General features: G+C 37.6%; 1 protein-coding gene across 2 annotated transcripts in view; it reads left to right on the forward strand.

Moving 5' to 3' along the window:
* The window catches only part of ZC3H8 (zinc finger CCCH-type containing 8), a 34,032-nt gene that overhangs the window by 2,032 nt on the left and 14,539 nt on the right, over positions 1–17,461 (forward strand). For both annotated transcript variants that reach the window (XM_079720403.1, XM_079720402.1), the window contains exons 2-8: positions 1,267–1,363; positions 11,020–11,257; positions 12,149–12,294; positions 14,396–14,518; positions 14,919–15,030; positions 15,751–15,860; positions 17,107–17,156. In XM_079720403.1, coding sequence (XP_079576529.1) covers positions 1,267–1,363; positions 11,020–11,257; positions 12,149–12,294; positions 14,396–14,518; positions 14,919–15,030; positions 15,751–15,860; positions 17,107–17,136 — 856 coding nt within the window. In that variant the 3' untranslated portion in view covers positions 17,137–17,156. The remainder of the gene's footprint in view (positions 1–1,266; positions 1,364–11,019; positions 11,258–12,148; positions 12,295–14,395; positions 14,519–14,918; positions 15,031–15,750; positions 15,861–17,106; positions 17,157–17,461) is intronic.

Below are 17,461 nucleotides of genomic sequence, written 5' to 3' on the forward strand. Positions count from 1 at the left end.
CTGTAACTTTGAAAGGAGCACAAAACCACTCTTCACATTCCAGTGCTAGCAGTGCCTTTCCACTCGCAACATGTTCTTTTGAGAACATACACATTGCCTAGTCCTTGCCTTTATCTGGTGTGCAACTCAGATCTTAAGCTTTTATCTCTTGGTCACTACTTGCTGAGACACAGTTGTCTTCAGACTTCTGTGTCTGTAGCATCAACCATTATTTAGATTTACCTGTACACTTTATTGGCTTCTTTGTTTCTTTTATTTCCCATCTTCATCTTTCTCGGGTTATTTTTAGTTTTGCTGGAATAACCTCAAGTAGTCATCTCAGATGGTATCTGTGCATGTTCAGCTTCTCGATCCTAATGACCCTGAAAACAACTTTTCTTTTTCTTTTTAATTTTATTTTTTTTTATTAGTTTCTGCTTTATAACAAAGTGAATCAGTCATACATATACATCTGTTCCCACATCCCTTCCCTCATGCATCTCCCTCCCTCCCACCCTCCCCATCCCACCCCTCCAGGCGGTCACAAAGCACCGAGCTGATCTCCCTGTGCTATGCGGCTGCTTCCCACTATCTATCTACCTTACGTTTGGTAGTGTATATATGTCCATGCCTCTCTTTCGCTTTGTCACAGCTTACCCTTCCCCCTCCCCACAACTTTTCTTTTTCATCTTCCCACTTGAATATAAGTTGAGTTCTCTCCTGACCTCGGAAGGCACCCTGCATTCTACCTGAAATGCTCTTTTCCCTGACATTCCTCTTTGTTTTTAATTCTTACGTATCTTTTAGGTTAGGAAAACTTTTGGCCCCCAAATCTAGGTTAAGTGTTCCTCATGTATGCACTGATACTTAGCACACCATACTGAAGTTGCTTTCTTTTTTTCTCCCAAGTAGATAGAAAGTTCTTAGAAGGCAGGAACAAGGTCTTTTTCATTGTTGTATTCCAGGATTTAAGGTCCAGAGCCTGGTGTACGGAGGATACTCAGTATTTGTTGAGTGAATGGATGATTTCTATAGCTGCTAATAGTTAAACGTTAAGGTTATGTAATATAAAGTTTCAGCTTTGCGGTTTACTCATAAACATATGTTGACATTTACTACTCATCCTAATTTTGTACCTTATTTCTCTGGAATATTTGGGGTAGATTTTGAATTTGGAATTTCTTTGAGGGCAAGTTGAAGGTAAACCAAAGCAGTGAATTTTAATGTTGTGGTATGAACCCTTTTCATGTTGAAAAACCCTTGTGTTATTTGATATTTTTGCTGCAGAATCGATGGTGAAATAGATGATACAGAAGTTGAAGAAACACAAGAAGAGAAAGTAAAATGGAAAGTAAAACTGAAGTGTGAGCAAATTTCCAAAAAAGTAAGATTAAGTTGATGTATTGAAAAAACAGACAGAAATGGATGTGAGAAGTTGATTAGGGATCCTTTTTGTCTCCTTTTAGTCAGCATTTGAGACCAGGTTACTTATATCAAAGGAAACCTTGTTATACTTAAAAAAAAATTAATCATTTAAGAGCTTTGTTGTTTAACATGAACTGTTTTTAGTGCATTGTCTGTATTTTGGTTTCCCCTATCTTTGAAATGGTTGTTAACGGTTTCAAAAACTTCTTTCTTTTCAAATTAAATTAAAAATTTTGATTTGCTAAACTTAACTAACCGTAGTGATTTATAGCTTGAAGCTTGTATTCAGTTGCTAGGACTGCCGTAACAAAGTACCTCATACTGGGTGATTTAAACAACAGAAATTTATTGTCTTGTGTTTCTTGAGGCTTGAAGTCCAAGAGCAAGCTGTCGGGAGGGTTGGTTCCTTCTGACAGCCGTGAGGAAGAATCTGTTCCATGCCTCTGCCCTAGCTTCTGGTTGGTTTGCTGGCAATTTTTGGTCTTCCTTGGCTTGGCTTCCAGAAGCATCATCTTGATCTTTACCTTCATGTTTGAAGGGCATTCTCCCTGTGTGAATACGTCTGTGTCTAAATTTCCCACTTTTATAAGGACACCAGCCATATTGGATTAAAGCCCACCCTAATGACCTCATCTTAACTAATTATACATATAATGGCCCTATTTCCAAATGAGGTCACATTCTAAGCTACTGGGGGTTAGGACTTCAACATAAGAATTTGGGGAGGACACAGTCCACCCACAGCAACACCAATATCTGCTCCTTTCTTGCTTTTTCTCTTTTTGAACTTTTTTTATTGTGAATTTTAACGCACTGCAAAAGAATGGGTTCAAATTGGCAATGAGACTCACAAGACACACATGGGCTTTAATACGATATTCTTATACTCAGCTTTATAAAAGGATGCAGGACAGAAAATCCAGCAGGTACAGCATCTTCATCTCAGGAAGCCTCTCAGCTACCCAAGTACATAACTTCTTTTGCCCTTTGGGGCATATATGGCTGCTGTGGACGAGAGCTGTGGTTGACACCAAGGAACTGCAGTTTGGGTTTCCCACACCCTTTTTATGCTATTTTAGTCATGTAGGTCCCAGTCTTTCATGCCCACTTAAAGTTCCCCAGTCCGTGTATAACACCACACAGGAGATAGGCAGGTACAGCCTTCTACGATTATCTTAAGGAGTTTCCCAGAAACAATACTGTGAGAAGATGGATACCTAGATTATTTCTAAGTAGGCTTACTTCAGGCCAGGCTCTTTACTTATGAGTGTGTAAAACATAAATGTATAGTATCACAGCTAATTAAAAAGAGAACACCCAAGTAGCCACTGTGCAAGTCAAGAAAGCTTTACCCACAGTGCCTCTGATGCCTCCTTTTTCAGTTGTATTCCCTTTTCTCCTCCTGGAGATAACTACTGTCCGAACTTGTGTACTAATCACTTCCTTGTTCTTTACAGTTTTACTGCTAATGCTGTCACGCTTCAGAATGCAGTTTTCTCTTGCCTGTTTTTGCACTTTATAGAAATAGAATAGTGTTGTATGTGCTCTTTGCTGTCTTATTTTTCTCAACGTTATATTTATAAGGATCATAGTATACACGATATATACATGTAGTATATACGTAGTATACACAAGGGGCATATACTGATTTGTTCATTTTCTTAGCTGCATAGCATTCCATTATTTGAATATACTAGGTTCTGGTGTTGGTAGACATTTGGTCTCATGTCCAGTTTTGGGGGTTATGGGCAGTGCTGCTACGTCTCTCACTTGTATCCTGCTGCACATCTATTCTATGTTTACCTAGGAGTGGAACTCTTGGGTCTTAGAGTACAAGCATCTTTCCCTTTACCATGATGCCAAACTGTATTCCAGAGTGGTTCTACTGATTTTTATTCCCAAAGGCAGTGTATGAGAGGCTGTATTTCTACTGCTGCACACTTGATATTTGTTACCTTTCTTATTTTCTGCCATCTGGTGAGATACCTTCATTGTTATTTAGTTTGCATTTGCTTGATTACAATTGAGCATCTTTTCATGTTTGTCCAACTTGGATTTGCCTTTTTTGTGTGCCACTTTAAGTCTTTTTTTCATTTTTTTCTTTATTCTGGATATAGGGGATTTTTTCCCCTTCTTTGTGGATTGTGTGTTGCAAGTATCTGCTCATTTTGTGGCTGTCTTTCCAGTCAATGACAGTTTTTGATAAAAGGTTTATAATTTTAATGTATTCAAATTTATTAATCTGTTCCTTTATAGTTAATGTTTTATATGTTTTATTTAAATATCCTGAGGTAATAAAAATATTTCCCTACCGTGTCTTCTAGAAGTTTTGTTGTTTTTCTTTCCCATTTATGTTTATAATGACCCAGAATTGATTTTTGTGTATACTATGAGGTAGAGGGGACAAATTTCGTTTTACTTTTTTTTCGTTATCATACCCAATTGTTCCAGCACCATTCATTGGGGGGAAAGAGCTGTCTTTTCCCCCATGAGTCTGCAGTGTCATTGGTGTGAAAAATCAAGTGTTTGTGTTCTGATGGGTCCGTTTCTGGACTCTCTCGTCTCATCTGCTGGTTTATATGTCTGTCCCTTCCCCCCAAGACCTCACTGTGTTGATTATTACAGTTTTATTATAATAAGTTTGGATATCAAATAAGCAAGTCCTCTCACGTTGTTTTCTTTAACTGTCTCAGCTATTCTTAGCCCTTTGCATTGCCATATAAACTTTAGAAAGAGTTTGTAAAGTTCCACAAAAAATCCTGTTGGGATTTTCACTTTGGAATGCATTGAATCTTCAGGTCATTTGGAAGAGAATTGACATCTTTAGAATATTGGATTGTCCAATCTTTAACTCCTCTTTAATTTATCTCAGCAGTGTTTTTTTTTTTTTTTTTTTTTTGCGTTACGCGGGCCTCTCACTGTTGTGGCCTCTCCCGTTGCGGAGCACAGGCTCCGGACGCGCAGGCTCAGCGGCCATGGCTCACGGGCCCAGCCGCTCCGCGGCATGTGGGATCTTCCCGGACCAGGGCACGAATCCATGTCCCCTGCATCGGCAGGCGGACTCTCAACCACTGCGCCACCAGGGAAGCCCTCAGCAGTGTTTTATAATTTTCTTTGTAGATGTCTTCCATCTTATATACCTTTTGTTAGATTTATTGCTAGGTGTCTGATGAGGTTATTGTGAGTTACATCCTTTTTCTTTTTTTTTTAAGCACCATTTTCTAACTTGTTTTCTCATTTAGCTGGCATACATTGTTATATAGGAATGCATGGAATTAAACTTTTGAGTTCTTGTAACATTTCTGAAAATATCTTGACTTTATTCTCATAGCTGATAGGTAATTTGGCTGAAATAGAATTAGGCTTGAGCTTATTGCCCCATTTTCTTCTACTGTCCAGTGTTGCTAGTGTGAAGTCTTGGCAATCTAATTCTAGTTACTTTGTTAAGTATCCTGTTCTCCCTGGAAGCTTTCAGAGTCTTCTCTTTATTTTTGGTATTGTTAGAGACTGTGAATCTTTTTTCAGTCATTGTGCTTAAGTGTTTGGTGAGACTGTTTACTCATACCCTTCATGTACAGGGAATATCTTCTATTTTTATTCTCTTTGCCTTTTTTCTTTATATTCTAAGACATTTCCTCTATTTCTATTTATCTTCATTTCATAAATCATAATTATCAAGAGTTCTTTCTTATTCTGTTGTTATAGCTTTCTAGCATTTAAAAAAAATATACCATCTTGATATCTTTGTGTATTTATTTAAAATTTTTTGTGCTCTTTTCTTTTCCTTGAATTGTATTTGCTTCTTCTGGATCAGGTTTTCTCTTTCTCCTGCTTTTTTGTTTTATTCTGTAGATCAGGAGTCAGTAAATATTTTCTGTAAAGGATAGGCTTTGCAAGCGAAAAGCAAAATTGAGGGTAGAATGTAGCTACTGGTATAACAAGTGGGAGAAAACAAATTTCCACAGCATTTTTATTGACAAAATTTAACATATAATAATAAATGAGTTTTTTGTTGTACAGGTTTACTAATGAGAACGGGGGGATTCTTCTTTTGGGGTAATAATTTGTTTAACTGGAGTTCAAAGTTAGTATTCCCTATCAAAATTGATTGCAAAGATTCATCTGTTAGTGCCGATCTGTAATTAGACTCTACATCTCATCTTTAAAGGTGTCTTTTTACTGTAGGTACTGCAGAAAACTCTTATCAGTTCACCAGCATGATTGTTATTGAGTATATTCATTGCTTGGAAGGCATTTTTAAAACTTTATTAGATTTTTCTCTTGAGATTTGTCTTTTAGCATGTCATTACATTGCAGATTAATTACTTCCAATTGAAGGTTAGGTAATAACTCCTCAGTTGCACAGTTAAATGGATTTTGAAATAGCGATTTCATTTGCATATATATTAAAATCTGAAAAACACTGCTGGAACTGTAGTTTGAGCTTGGAAGATAAATCTACTGCAAATTTGCGTGAGAATAGAGATCTTGCTTCTTCTTTTAACTTTGGACAGCACAGTGATATGAGCAATGTCAGTAACATCTGTCAACTCATCAAGAGCCAAGGAAAACCACTTGATATCATTTGTCTTATTTTTTTAGTTGTCAGAGTTTCTCCCAGTTTCCTCACGTCTTTGAGAAACTGTTGTTGCCAAAAGGCCAATTTTCTTAAACAACTTTTTCTCTGGACAGTTCTTCAATCGCTGCAATCAAACATGATTTAATTAACACACCATCAGCTTTCTTTGGCTAACAAATGAACCACTCAGAAACTTACTTTGATTGCAACCTCATTTTCATTTTTGATTTTTGTGAGGAAATAATTTTGTGATGAGATATTTTGCTTAAATTTTCTAATTTTTCTCACCATGGCTTCCTGTGAGTTGGGATTATTGTGATGAATGCTTAATATTGTCAATAATGTCAACATATATTGTGTTCCTTCAACACTGCTGTAGTATCATTGTGTAATAACCGTAATGCTTTGCCATCTAATTTGACAGTAAAATAATCCACACTTTACTGTGTCTTAAATGCATGGCATTCAAAGTCTGCTTTTCATGTTTTGACATGGTGGGTGTGCACTGGTAATGAAACAAAAAAGTATCATGACTTGGTGATATGTGACGTATTCAACATGCTGTCAAGTTATAACTGTCAGGGCTTCCCTGGTGGCGCAGTGGTTAAGAATCCTCCTGCCAGTGCAGGGGACCACGGGTTCGAGCCCTGGTCCGGGAATATCCCACATGCCACGGAGCAACTAAGCCTGTGCGCCACAACTACTGAGCCTGTGCTCTAGAGCCTGTGAGCCACAACTACTGAAGCCCGCGTGCCTAGAGCCCGTGGTCCACAACAAGAGAAGCCACTGCAATGAGAAGCCTGCGCACCGCAACAAAGAAGCCTGCGCACCCAGCTCGCAGCAACTAGAGAAAGCCCGCGTGCTGCAATGAAGACCCAAAGCAGCCAAAATAAAATAAATAAATAAATAAATTTATTTATTTATTTATTAAAACGTTATACCTGTCACTGAAATTCATGGTATGCTGAGCATGAGTGTAAAGTGATGAGAGAGCCACAGCCACCTACGGTCTCTTTTGCATCTGCTCAGCTCTGAAAGCAGCCGGTGTAATACGTAAATGAGTGAGCATGGCTGTGTTCTGATAAAACTTTATGGATGCTGAAATTAGAATTGTATATAATTCTCGTGTCATGAAATGTTATTTCATTTTTTTTCCCCGAACCATTTAAAAAATGTAAAGACCATTCTTAGCTTGCTGACTATTATGAAAACAGGTAGCAGGATAGATTTGGCCCTTGGTTATATTTTAATGACCACTGCTCTAGATTTCATCATTAGCTTTTGTTTTTCTTTATGTCTCTTGATTTAAGAAAGGCCTGGAGAGCTGATGGATGTTCTTTGCTGGTCTTTTGGTAGGTCTATGTCTCCATAGGCCTTTCTTCTAAATGGAAAGCCTGATGGGGCATTCAGTATGTGAGTGGGCTGTGTGCATCTCTAGGTTTCCAGCAGCATAGTAGTTCTTAACCTTCTTTGTGCCATGCACCCCCTTTGGCAGTCTGGTAAAGCCCATGGGCCCCTCATAATAATGTTTTTAAGTGTATAAAATATGTTGGATTATAATGGAAATTGATCTTATTGAAACAGTTATCAAAATATTAAAGAACAAATGTGGTGGGAGTAATATGCTCTTTATAAATGCACTAAATAATAAGATCCAGCGTTAGGTCTAATTATTGTAATTTTGACATAGTGATGAACATAAAAGATATTTTGAGGTCTGCAATAACTATAATATATGAAAGTGCCTGTGATTTCTAGTGGTGAGAGTCGCAGCTGCTGCTAATACTACTGTGGTTTTTTGCTGTAGTTCAAAGCAGAAGAAAATGCCAAATGTCAATTTAGAGGTTGATGAAAATAATGTGTGATTTTTATTACTATCCAAGTTCATTGAATTCTATCCATAGACGCTTGGCCAGGGGCAGGGCGGGGTGGAGCCGTCTCTGGACAGCAGGTTAAGAACCCTGATATAGGGTGAGTGGATAGAGTGTTTTTCTGGTGGGAGTTGCTCCCAAATGTCAGAATATGGAGGACTTCACTCTGGGGTCTTAGTACCCATACAAGAAGACTTGGCTTTTATCAGACATTTTAATACATTTCTTTAGCGAATAGCTCTCTTTTTGCCCAGGGTAAATTTTTTTTTTTAATAGATTTTAAAAAATTATTTATGGCTGCATTGGGTCTTTGTTGCTGCGTGCGGACTTTCTGTAGTTGCGGCGAGCGGGGGCTACTCTTCGTTGCTGTGCACGGGCTTCTCATTGCAGTGGCTTCTCTTATTGCGGAGCACGGGCTCTAGGCACGCGGGTTCAGTAGTTGTGGCACGTGGGCTCAGTAGTTGTGGCTCGTGGGCTCTAGAGCGCAGGCTCAGTAGTTGTGGCGCACTGGCTTAGTTGCTCCGGGGCATGTGGGATCTTCCGGGACCAGGGCTCGAACCCGTGTCCCCTGCATCGGCAGGCGGGTTCTTAACCACTGCGCCACCAGGGAAGTCCCCTGCCCAGGGTAAATTTTTGTTTGATTGTATTCTGGGTTGGGGGTGGGTGGGCAGAGATAATTTGTTACAGTAGCTTTGTTTGTTTTTATGTAGAATTTTAAGTCATTCTCATTTATAGCCCCATTTCTCACACCACACCCTAAGCCCAACCTCCACATTATAACTTGCTTTTTGTTCGTCAGAAATTTGCCAGGAATTTGTTGAAGTTTTCTTAATTCCTAATGAGTGTACTTCATTCCCCGTCTCCTTTACACACGCTATTTTAGGACTATTAATTTTTGTATTTCTGTACTTTTATTTCTGTGGAATTTCAGGAGGCCATACGAGTTCTGTATACCATCCTGAATCACATGCAAGAAAATCTTTTACTTAAAAAAGAAGAAAAATGCTTTATGTAGACTCCTTTATAAAACATAAAAAAGTTGTAATATCATGTTCTTATACTTTGCAAATTATATAGAGAACAACAGACATCGAAGCAATGAGTTTATAGTTAGCTGCACGAAGAAAAGTATTTAAGCAATCATTTGTATCTTGTGTATTTCGGTGCCCTCTGAAAAGAATCATATCAATTAGAAATACTTCTCTATAGTAAAACAACATAGTTGATGATTGTCCTGGTTTTATAATGTTGCCAAGTCATCTCATCTCTTCATTTAATACAAATAAGTCAGTTTTGTTACTACTTGTAGGAAAAGGGGTCTGCTTCAGTACTGCAGGCCTCCACATCTTGTGCGGGGGAGGGGGAACACATAATCACTCATTTGGATCCTCGTAATATTTTGATTCAGATGCACTGAATAGAATCTCATGTTTGAGCTAAACTTCTTGTGAACTGTTGCATATTGAATGATTTTTTGGTTCTCCCTGTGCCTACTAAATAAAATTAAAGGCCAAAACCAAGGTAAACATAATAATTATCATAGGAGTCAGCCAACTTTTTCATAAAGGACCAGATAAGTGCATCTTTTTGACTTTGTGAGCCATATCGTCTCTGTCACAGCTAAGCAGCCATAAATGAATGAATGAGTGTGACTGTTCCAGCAAAACGTTATTTATAAAAGCAGGAGGCCAGGCCTAACCTCTGACCCGAAGCTGTTTACAAGTTTGTTCTATGGTATGTTGGAAAAGGGTGCTCTTTTCTTGAGGACTCGGAGATGAGAAACTTGGAGGCTTGAAGATTGGATTGGTTGGTAGTCTTGTCTGGTGTAATGAAGATAAGATGTACAGTGAAGCCCTTGTCAGGTTAGGCAACCTTCTCAGCTTGTTTGGATTCTTCAAGCAGGGGGAAAATTCATTTTCTAGGCTACAGTCAACCCTCCAGTGGTACAGCTCCTAGCTTGGAAGTTAACCATCAAAGGTAAACCATTAAACTGGACCACCTAGTATATTTTGTGATTCTCCTTTGCTGCCTTCATCAGTTATGTGAAGATAGATGAGACCAGGCCCAAAAGCTCTGGAGCAGGATAATTGGCCAATTTAATGATAGACATATCATCTCTTCCTGAGATCAGAATAGGAGCCCTTTGGCAGTTGGGCTTTTTAAAAATTAACTTTTTAATTGAAATGTACTGGTTGTAATTATACAGCTTGATACACCTGTGTCACCAAGTATAGACACCTGTGTAACCAGTACTTGGAAATTTTTATATGCAAAATGCTTTTAAGTTGTCTGCTTTGATCACCTCAGGCTGCTTCAGGGTCAGCTGCCATACCTGAGTTCCTGTTCCAGTGGATGCCTGTGTTTGTAGCTGTCACCTTGGGGCAGCTCCAATAATGGAGTTAGAAGACTATTTCTGAAAGTAAAATTAACTTAATTACAGAGAATGGGGCAATGGGGCAATTCTTTCTTCTCATCATTGCTGCCACATTCTATGCCACCAGTGCTGTGAGTTACAGGGAAAAAATAGGCTTTGGTATGTGTGATGTATCTTACTTAGTATAGCGGATTTTCAGTTGGGCCATTACAGTGTACTTGTTCTTTTATGAAATGACGAGCTATTGAGTTAAACCGTTTAAAAGTGTAGTCTATGCAAAGGGAGAAATAAAATGTGAACTATAATTCTGTAGTTCCTTTATATCAAATAATTAAGATATAGGGCGTTAGTCTTTCTTTTTTCTTTTCTTTTATTGGGGTATAGTTATTTTACAATGTCCTGTTAGTTTCTACCGTACGGCAAAGTGGAGTTCCCTGTGCTATACAGCAGGTTCTCATTAGTTATCTGTTTTATACAGATTAGTGTATATATGTCAATCCCAAAATCCGATTCGTCCCACCCACCGGGGCTTTAGTCTTTCAATTCAGTAAAGTACACACAGTGTACAAATTCAGAATCTTCCCTCAAACCATCTTTAAGGATAGATTTTTTTTTAATTCTGGAAAATTTCATATACATAAGAACAGAAAGAATAGCATATGAAACCCCTATGTACCCATCTCCCAACCTCAACAGTGATCAATTCATGGCCAGTCTTTGCTTCTTCTTTATAACCAGATCGTTTTGAATCATGCTAGGTTTTAAAAATTGAAAATGTAATTTTCACTTAGTTTAGGCACTTTGGAAACTCTACATCACGGAAGAATCTGCAACGTAGAAAATCAAGAAGTAAGGACTATGATGTATATAGTGATAATGATATCTGCAGTCAGGAATCAGAAGATAATTTTGCTAAAGAGCTTCAACAATATATACAAGCTAAAGAGATGGCAAATGTTACTCAATCCTTATCTCTTCCTGAAGAATCTGTGAAGAAAGAGGGAGCAAAGGATACCCAGAAGGGTAAAGGTAAGAGTCCCAATTATTTTATCATTTAAAGTTATCTAGAGAAGCAGTCACATTTGTCCATATATGGATGGGGGGGAGGGGTTCACTTGCATTTTATCTCATGATAAGATCACGTTTTCCTGGATCTTTACACCAAATGTGAGCTGGTCCCTTGGTGTACAAACGCTTAGTTTGCTGGAGGAGTGGAGAGTGCAGGAGGGTTTTCAAAGGACATGACTACTTTGAAAGGGAGAATGCTAAATCCCTGGCCTCAGCATGTGTGAAGGACAGGAAATACCTGTTTGCTGTCCTCTAAAGAAGAATGGGTTTAATTAATGTCTGGGATGGTAGTGTGTCAGACTAAACTCAAATATATTCTTTTAGATTACTAAAATGAAATTAAGCCACAGATATGAGAATAAATGACAATTGTAAATGAAATTCTTAATCTTCTCATTTTATTTTTTTCCCCTCTTTAAATATTCTTCTATTTAAAATGGATCTATAGATAAACTTAATATATAAAATGTTTTCAGTGAGTAATCTGACAGCCATATATGAGGTCATTTAAAACATTTGAAGGTTTTACTGTTACAGTGTTACAGCAGTTCCTACTTAGATCCATTGTACTCTGAACACTTCAAAAGGATCTGGCTGATGGCTAGCAAGATTGATTTCATGAATTATCTTGTTGTTTTCCCCAATAATACCTTATATATTTTCACAAAGAGTTAATTTGGGATCCAGAATATATTAATCCAAGAGCTTCTAGAAAGACAGGTCAGCAGCATCCTAGTTTTTACTCTTTGAGCAGTGGAGAAGTTTTCCTGGATTATTATAGAATATACTTCTTAAGAGTAAACTGCTATTGTACTTTTATATCATCTTTAAATTTAACTTTCTTGCTTTTAGCTGTTAAACAAAAAAATAAAAATAAAAACAAAAACCTTAAAGCTGTTCACAAGAATGGTAAACAGAAGAAAATGAAGCGAAAATGGCCTGGCACTGGAGACAAAGGATCAAATGCTTCCCTGAGGAACAATGGCTCACAGGAACAGGTATGAGAATATACGCCTGTCGGAGGGCACTGCCTGCCCTTGGGTTTTTATCTTGCACCCCAGTGGGATCTCCTCTTACCTCCAGTGGGCTCCGTGGGTTCTTCTTTCTCACTGTTGGGCTGCCTTCCCTCACACTCATTACCTGCCAGCGCGCACTCAGGCCTTAGTGTCGTACCTGTTGCCCCTGTATATATGCACACAAGCCCCCTGATTTCTGAGGGCTGTGCAAAAACAGATATGGGAGGCATGGAGAATATAAGATAGCCATGAGGACATTCCAAAGGCCACAGAGTCTTACAGAGTTTCTACTCTTAAAGTCCCTGGTCTGTTGGTTTTTGACTCCCTCTGGAAATTAAAAATGAATATTTTTGAGCTTTGACCTTATCAGACACTCCCTACCCTCCTGGAATTTTGATTTTGCTTTGTAGAAGTTCCTCTTCCTTGGTCTGCGATATGATCACGGTAGAACAGTAAGTGACTCCTCTGGACTCTGCTCTTCTGAGGGCTTCTAAGCTGGATGGCCACCTTTTTTTTTTTGTTAGGCTTGGTTCAGGAGGCAACAGTTGAGGGTGGTAAAATATTAGAAATACCAAATATTATAGATTGAAATGTATTTATATAAAATCTGTTTTACAAAGGAGGAATCCGAAGCCCTAGGGTTTAGGTAACTGCCTGTAGTTACAAGGGCCAGGGCAGGGCTAGACCCAGGTAGTTTCCCTTTCCTTTTTTTTTTTTAATATATATTTATTTACATATTTATTTATTTATTTGGCTGCGCCAGGTCTTAGTTGATTCATGCGGGATCTTTAGTTGTGGCATGTGGGATCTAGTTCCCTGACAACCTGGGCCCCCTGCACTGGGTACGTGGAGTCTTAACCACTGGACCACAAGGGAAGTCCCCCCTTTTGTTTGGTTTAGATTGACTCAAATGATTATTCAGCCAAAGCTGACAGCCCTGCTACATGAGGAACAAATTGTAAACATATATGTTAGAATTTAATAACATAATCAAAATAAAACCCAGAGTTAAAACTGACATTTATTAGATACATAATTTTGATGGTGCTAAGTGGAAGTCTGACATTATTGCAAAGCAGATCACATAAATATACAGCCAGCTCCCTTCTTTGTACTTACTGAATTCCTAAGACTGTATGCGGGTATATGGTACATAGAAGCTGTAAGTTGTACCACAAGTTAACACACGAAAAATGATTTATGTTTCTAAAGATGTAAAATGAAATTCCCCTTTTGTTTTCATATCTTTATTGCCATTTTTGAGGGTATATTTCTAATTATGTTTGTTAATTTGAGCTCGTCAGTACACTCAGCTCACACGTAGTGAGCATCTCATTGTAATGAAAGATCACACTACTTTCGGTTTACCTTATGATTTTGAGATTTGTCCCCATTGTTCTAAAGAGCCTTGTTCTTAGACTTCACTTTTTAATCAGAAGTAGTGGTACTTTCCTTTTAAATTTTTTAAATTAATTTTTTAAAAGGAGGGCAAGGTACAATAAAATATTCATATTCATAATGTTCAGTGATGGAATGCTGTTGAAACTGACAAAACATACATTTTTTTCAACTGATGTACAAAAGTCCACATCTTACCTGCAGGCCAATTCAGAAGAGTTACTTTTTAATGTTTTTAAAGGTGGTTTAAAATAATTTTGTATGGCCTTCCCTCGTGGCACAGTGGATAAGAATCTGCCTGCCAGTGCAGGGGACACAGGTTTGATCCCTGGTCTGGGAAGATCCCACATGCCGTGGAGCAACTAAGCCCATGCGCCACACTGCTGAGCCTGCACTCTAGAGCCTGTGAGCCACAACTACTGAAGCCCGTGTGCCACAACTACTGAAGCCCGTGTGCCTAGGGCCTGTGCTGCACAACAGAAGAAGCCACCGCAGTGAGAATCCCGTGCACCACACTAGAGAGTAGCCCCCGCTTGACGCAACTAGAGAAAGCCTGCACACAGCAACGAAGACCCAATGCAGCCATAAATAAATAAATAATTTAAAACCACATTTTTTTGTACAATGGAATAAAATATTTAATTTTTTATTTCTCACATTTAGTTTTTTGTTTTTGTTTTCAAAGGATGGTAAACCTAAAGAGAAGCAGCAGCCTGTGAGAATGAGTCAGGGATTCATCAACCAACATACGGTGCAACGCCAGGGAAAACAAATTTGTAAATATTTTCTTGAAAGGAAATGTATTAAGGTATAAAAAATGTGTAAGCAAAAATATACTAAAATGTAAGATATAGCAAAAATGTACTAAAACCAACTCCTCTTTCCATTAGACACTCCAAAAGCATACCTGTACAATTTTAGAACCATTTCCTTCTGGGAAAGTTTCAATTAGAAAATTTTACTGAAATATTCTTTTGTGTTTACGAAAGTAGATAATTTTTTTAAAATGCTTTGTGTTAAAAATATTAAGGACTTGACCGATTTTTAAGTAGATATATACATGGGATGTGGTTATGATAGCTCATTAAGAATTAGGCTGTACTGCTTCTAAGACTTTGTTTTCTTGTAGAATCATTAAGTTAAGTAGGAATTGTAATGACTTAACTATGAGGAATAATGGTTTTTCCTTGGTCCTTCTTTTGGCCCAGGGAGACCAGTGTAAATTTGATCATGCTGCAGAGATAGAGAAGAAAAAGGAAATGTGTAAGTTTTATGTACAAGGATATTGTACCAGAGGTGAAAACTGCCTGTATTTGCATAATATCCTTTATCACAAGGTACAGTAACTTTACTTTTCATAAAAGAGGCAGGAATTGCACAGTTTGGGAGTACTCATTTTCTGCACATTCTGTACTGTATAGAGGTTAATTGTCCCTTAATTTGAAGAATAACCCTAACTCTTCAGTGTAAATGGTCTAGACATGTTGTAAAAATACGAACATAAACATTTCAGGGTAATTGGACCATTGACCAACACAAAAGTTGTTTGCCTTCAGTCGTTCAATACAAGGAATCGCAAATTCTAACTTGAGAAATTTTTCCTGGAAAACAATATTGAAGCTGTATAAATTGTTCCTATTTTATACAAACCTAATATATGAAGGATCCAGATTTGTAAGACATATCATTGTCATTGACTTTAATCCCCCCACCGCAAAAGAATGCTTTAAAAAGAATCCCATTTCTCCAAGTATTTAAAATACACATCCCTCTCTTATATCGGTGAAATATACCTGTAGTTTATTTTAAGAATGGATATGAAGGATAAAAGTGTCCTGTGATAGCCAATAAACTTTATAATCATCCTAAAATTGGATTTTTCTTATAACCTAGTTAATAATTTACTGTCTCATATTTTAAATAGAGAATTTGTTTCTACTAGAAGAAAAGAACTTTACGTAGGAAAAATAAAGTTACTAAATTAATAACAAATTATTTTAGTTGGTTACAGTTGTTCTTTTCCTTAACATTTGGGTTAACATGAGTATCCTTGCAAGTTTTACCATACAGGAGCAAAATGTTATCAGGGAGAATGTTGCAAGTTTTCACATGATCCACTGACTGCTGAAACACAAGAACTGTTGGCTAAAGTAAGTACAATTTTAATTTTTCTTTTTCTTTCTTTTTTTAAAAAATTTATTTTATTTTTTATTTTGTTTCTGGCTGTGTTGGGTCTTCGTTGCTGCGCGACGGGCTTTCTCTAGTTGCGGTGAGCGGGGGCCACTCTTCGTTGCGGCGCGCAGGCCTCTCATTGCAGTGGCCTCTCCTATTGTGGAGCACGGCCTCTAGGCGCACAGGCTTCAGTAGTTGTGGCACGTGGGCTCAGTAGTTGTGGCTCGCGGGCTCTAGAGCGCAGGCTCGGTAGTTGTGGCGCATGGACCTAGTTGCTCCGCGGCATGTGGGATCCTCCCGGGCCAGGGCTTGAACCCGTGTCCCCTGCATTGGCAGGCAGATTTGTAACCACTGCGCCACCAGGGAAGGCCCTGTTTTTCTTTTTTAAAGAATACTTTTGAACTAAGGGTGGAATTTGAAAAGACACAGTTCCTTAAGGAGAGTGCCTCATAGGGTAGCATATGGATTATATTAGGACTGATAATCTAAGGATTTACTTCAGTTTAGAAAATTCATTTGTATATTTTTCCTTGTAACTTAAAGGAAAATTTATACTTACTGCTGGTGTAAATTGGAATGTTCTTAAAACCTTCAGTGTAGTTAGCAACCTTAGTAGCTAAGTTAACCAAAGGAAAACAAAGCAAATAGGAGAAATAGTACTCCTGTTATACTCTTAGAAGGAAAGTTAAGGATCATTGGTTGATAAATATTTTAGGGTTACATCAAAACATACTTAAGTAGTTATTTCAAAGTTTTCCTCAAATATTCTTTCAGATGTAAGAAAAGATAATTGAAAAATAATAGTTGTTTATGTTCTTTCATTTCCCATGTGTTAATCGGAGCTAGTCTCTTCAAAATTAAACTGAAATATAAGTGAAAATAAAAGATTCTTTTAAAACCAAACCATTCCATCTTGCGGCAGAAGTTCCCTTGACTATATGCAAATATTAGAAAGTCAGAGGTCCTTGCTTCTGGATATTTTTAGTTGTGAAATATGAAGGGTTACCCTGGAATTAGAAATTATACCGAATATTTGGTTGTTTATTAGCATGAATGTATGTGGGATAAATATAAAAGTTATTTTCCAGTTCCCCTTATAGTAAATATTATTAGATGATTACTAGGATGAGTATTATTGGAATCTTTAGACAATTACAAGAGTATGATGATGTACCTGAATTTAATGCATAAAAATGATTGTGTGATTTTTTTCCCCCATGCTAGGTTTTGAATCCTGAAAAGAAGTCGTCATGAAAATAAGATACATAAAAAAGGTAAAATGAATGATTTAACACTTTTTTCCCCCTCTGAAATGTCTCTAGAAATCGGCATGGGGACATAGGCCTTTTTACATTTTCTCAAATAGAAGTCTTTTTCTCTCTCCTACCCCACTAAAACCTTATAAAATATTTGATACATATAAATAGATATATATGTGGATCTCCATGGACCTACTTCCCTTTCTGGATTTGTCACTGTCTTTTTGTGTTTTTATTCTCCTGTTTTGTTTCTTTGTAAATTTACCAAATGTGTATGATTCACCAAATATTATATTTAGTTTTGCTTGGGTTTAGATATT

The sequence above is a fragment of the Hyperoodon ampullatus genome (assembly GCF_949752795.1).
Source record: "Hyperoodon ampullatus genome assembly, chromosome: 15".
Classification (NCBI taxonomy): domain Eukaryota; kingdom Metazoa; phylum Chordata; class Mammalia; order Artiodactyla; family Ziphiidae; genus Hyperoodon; species Hyperoodon ampullatus.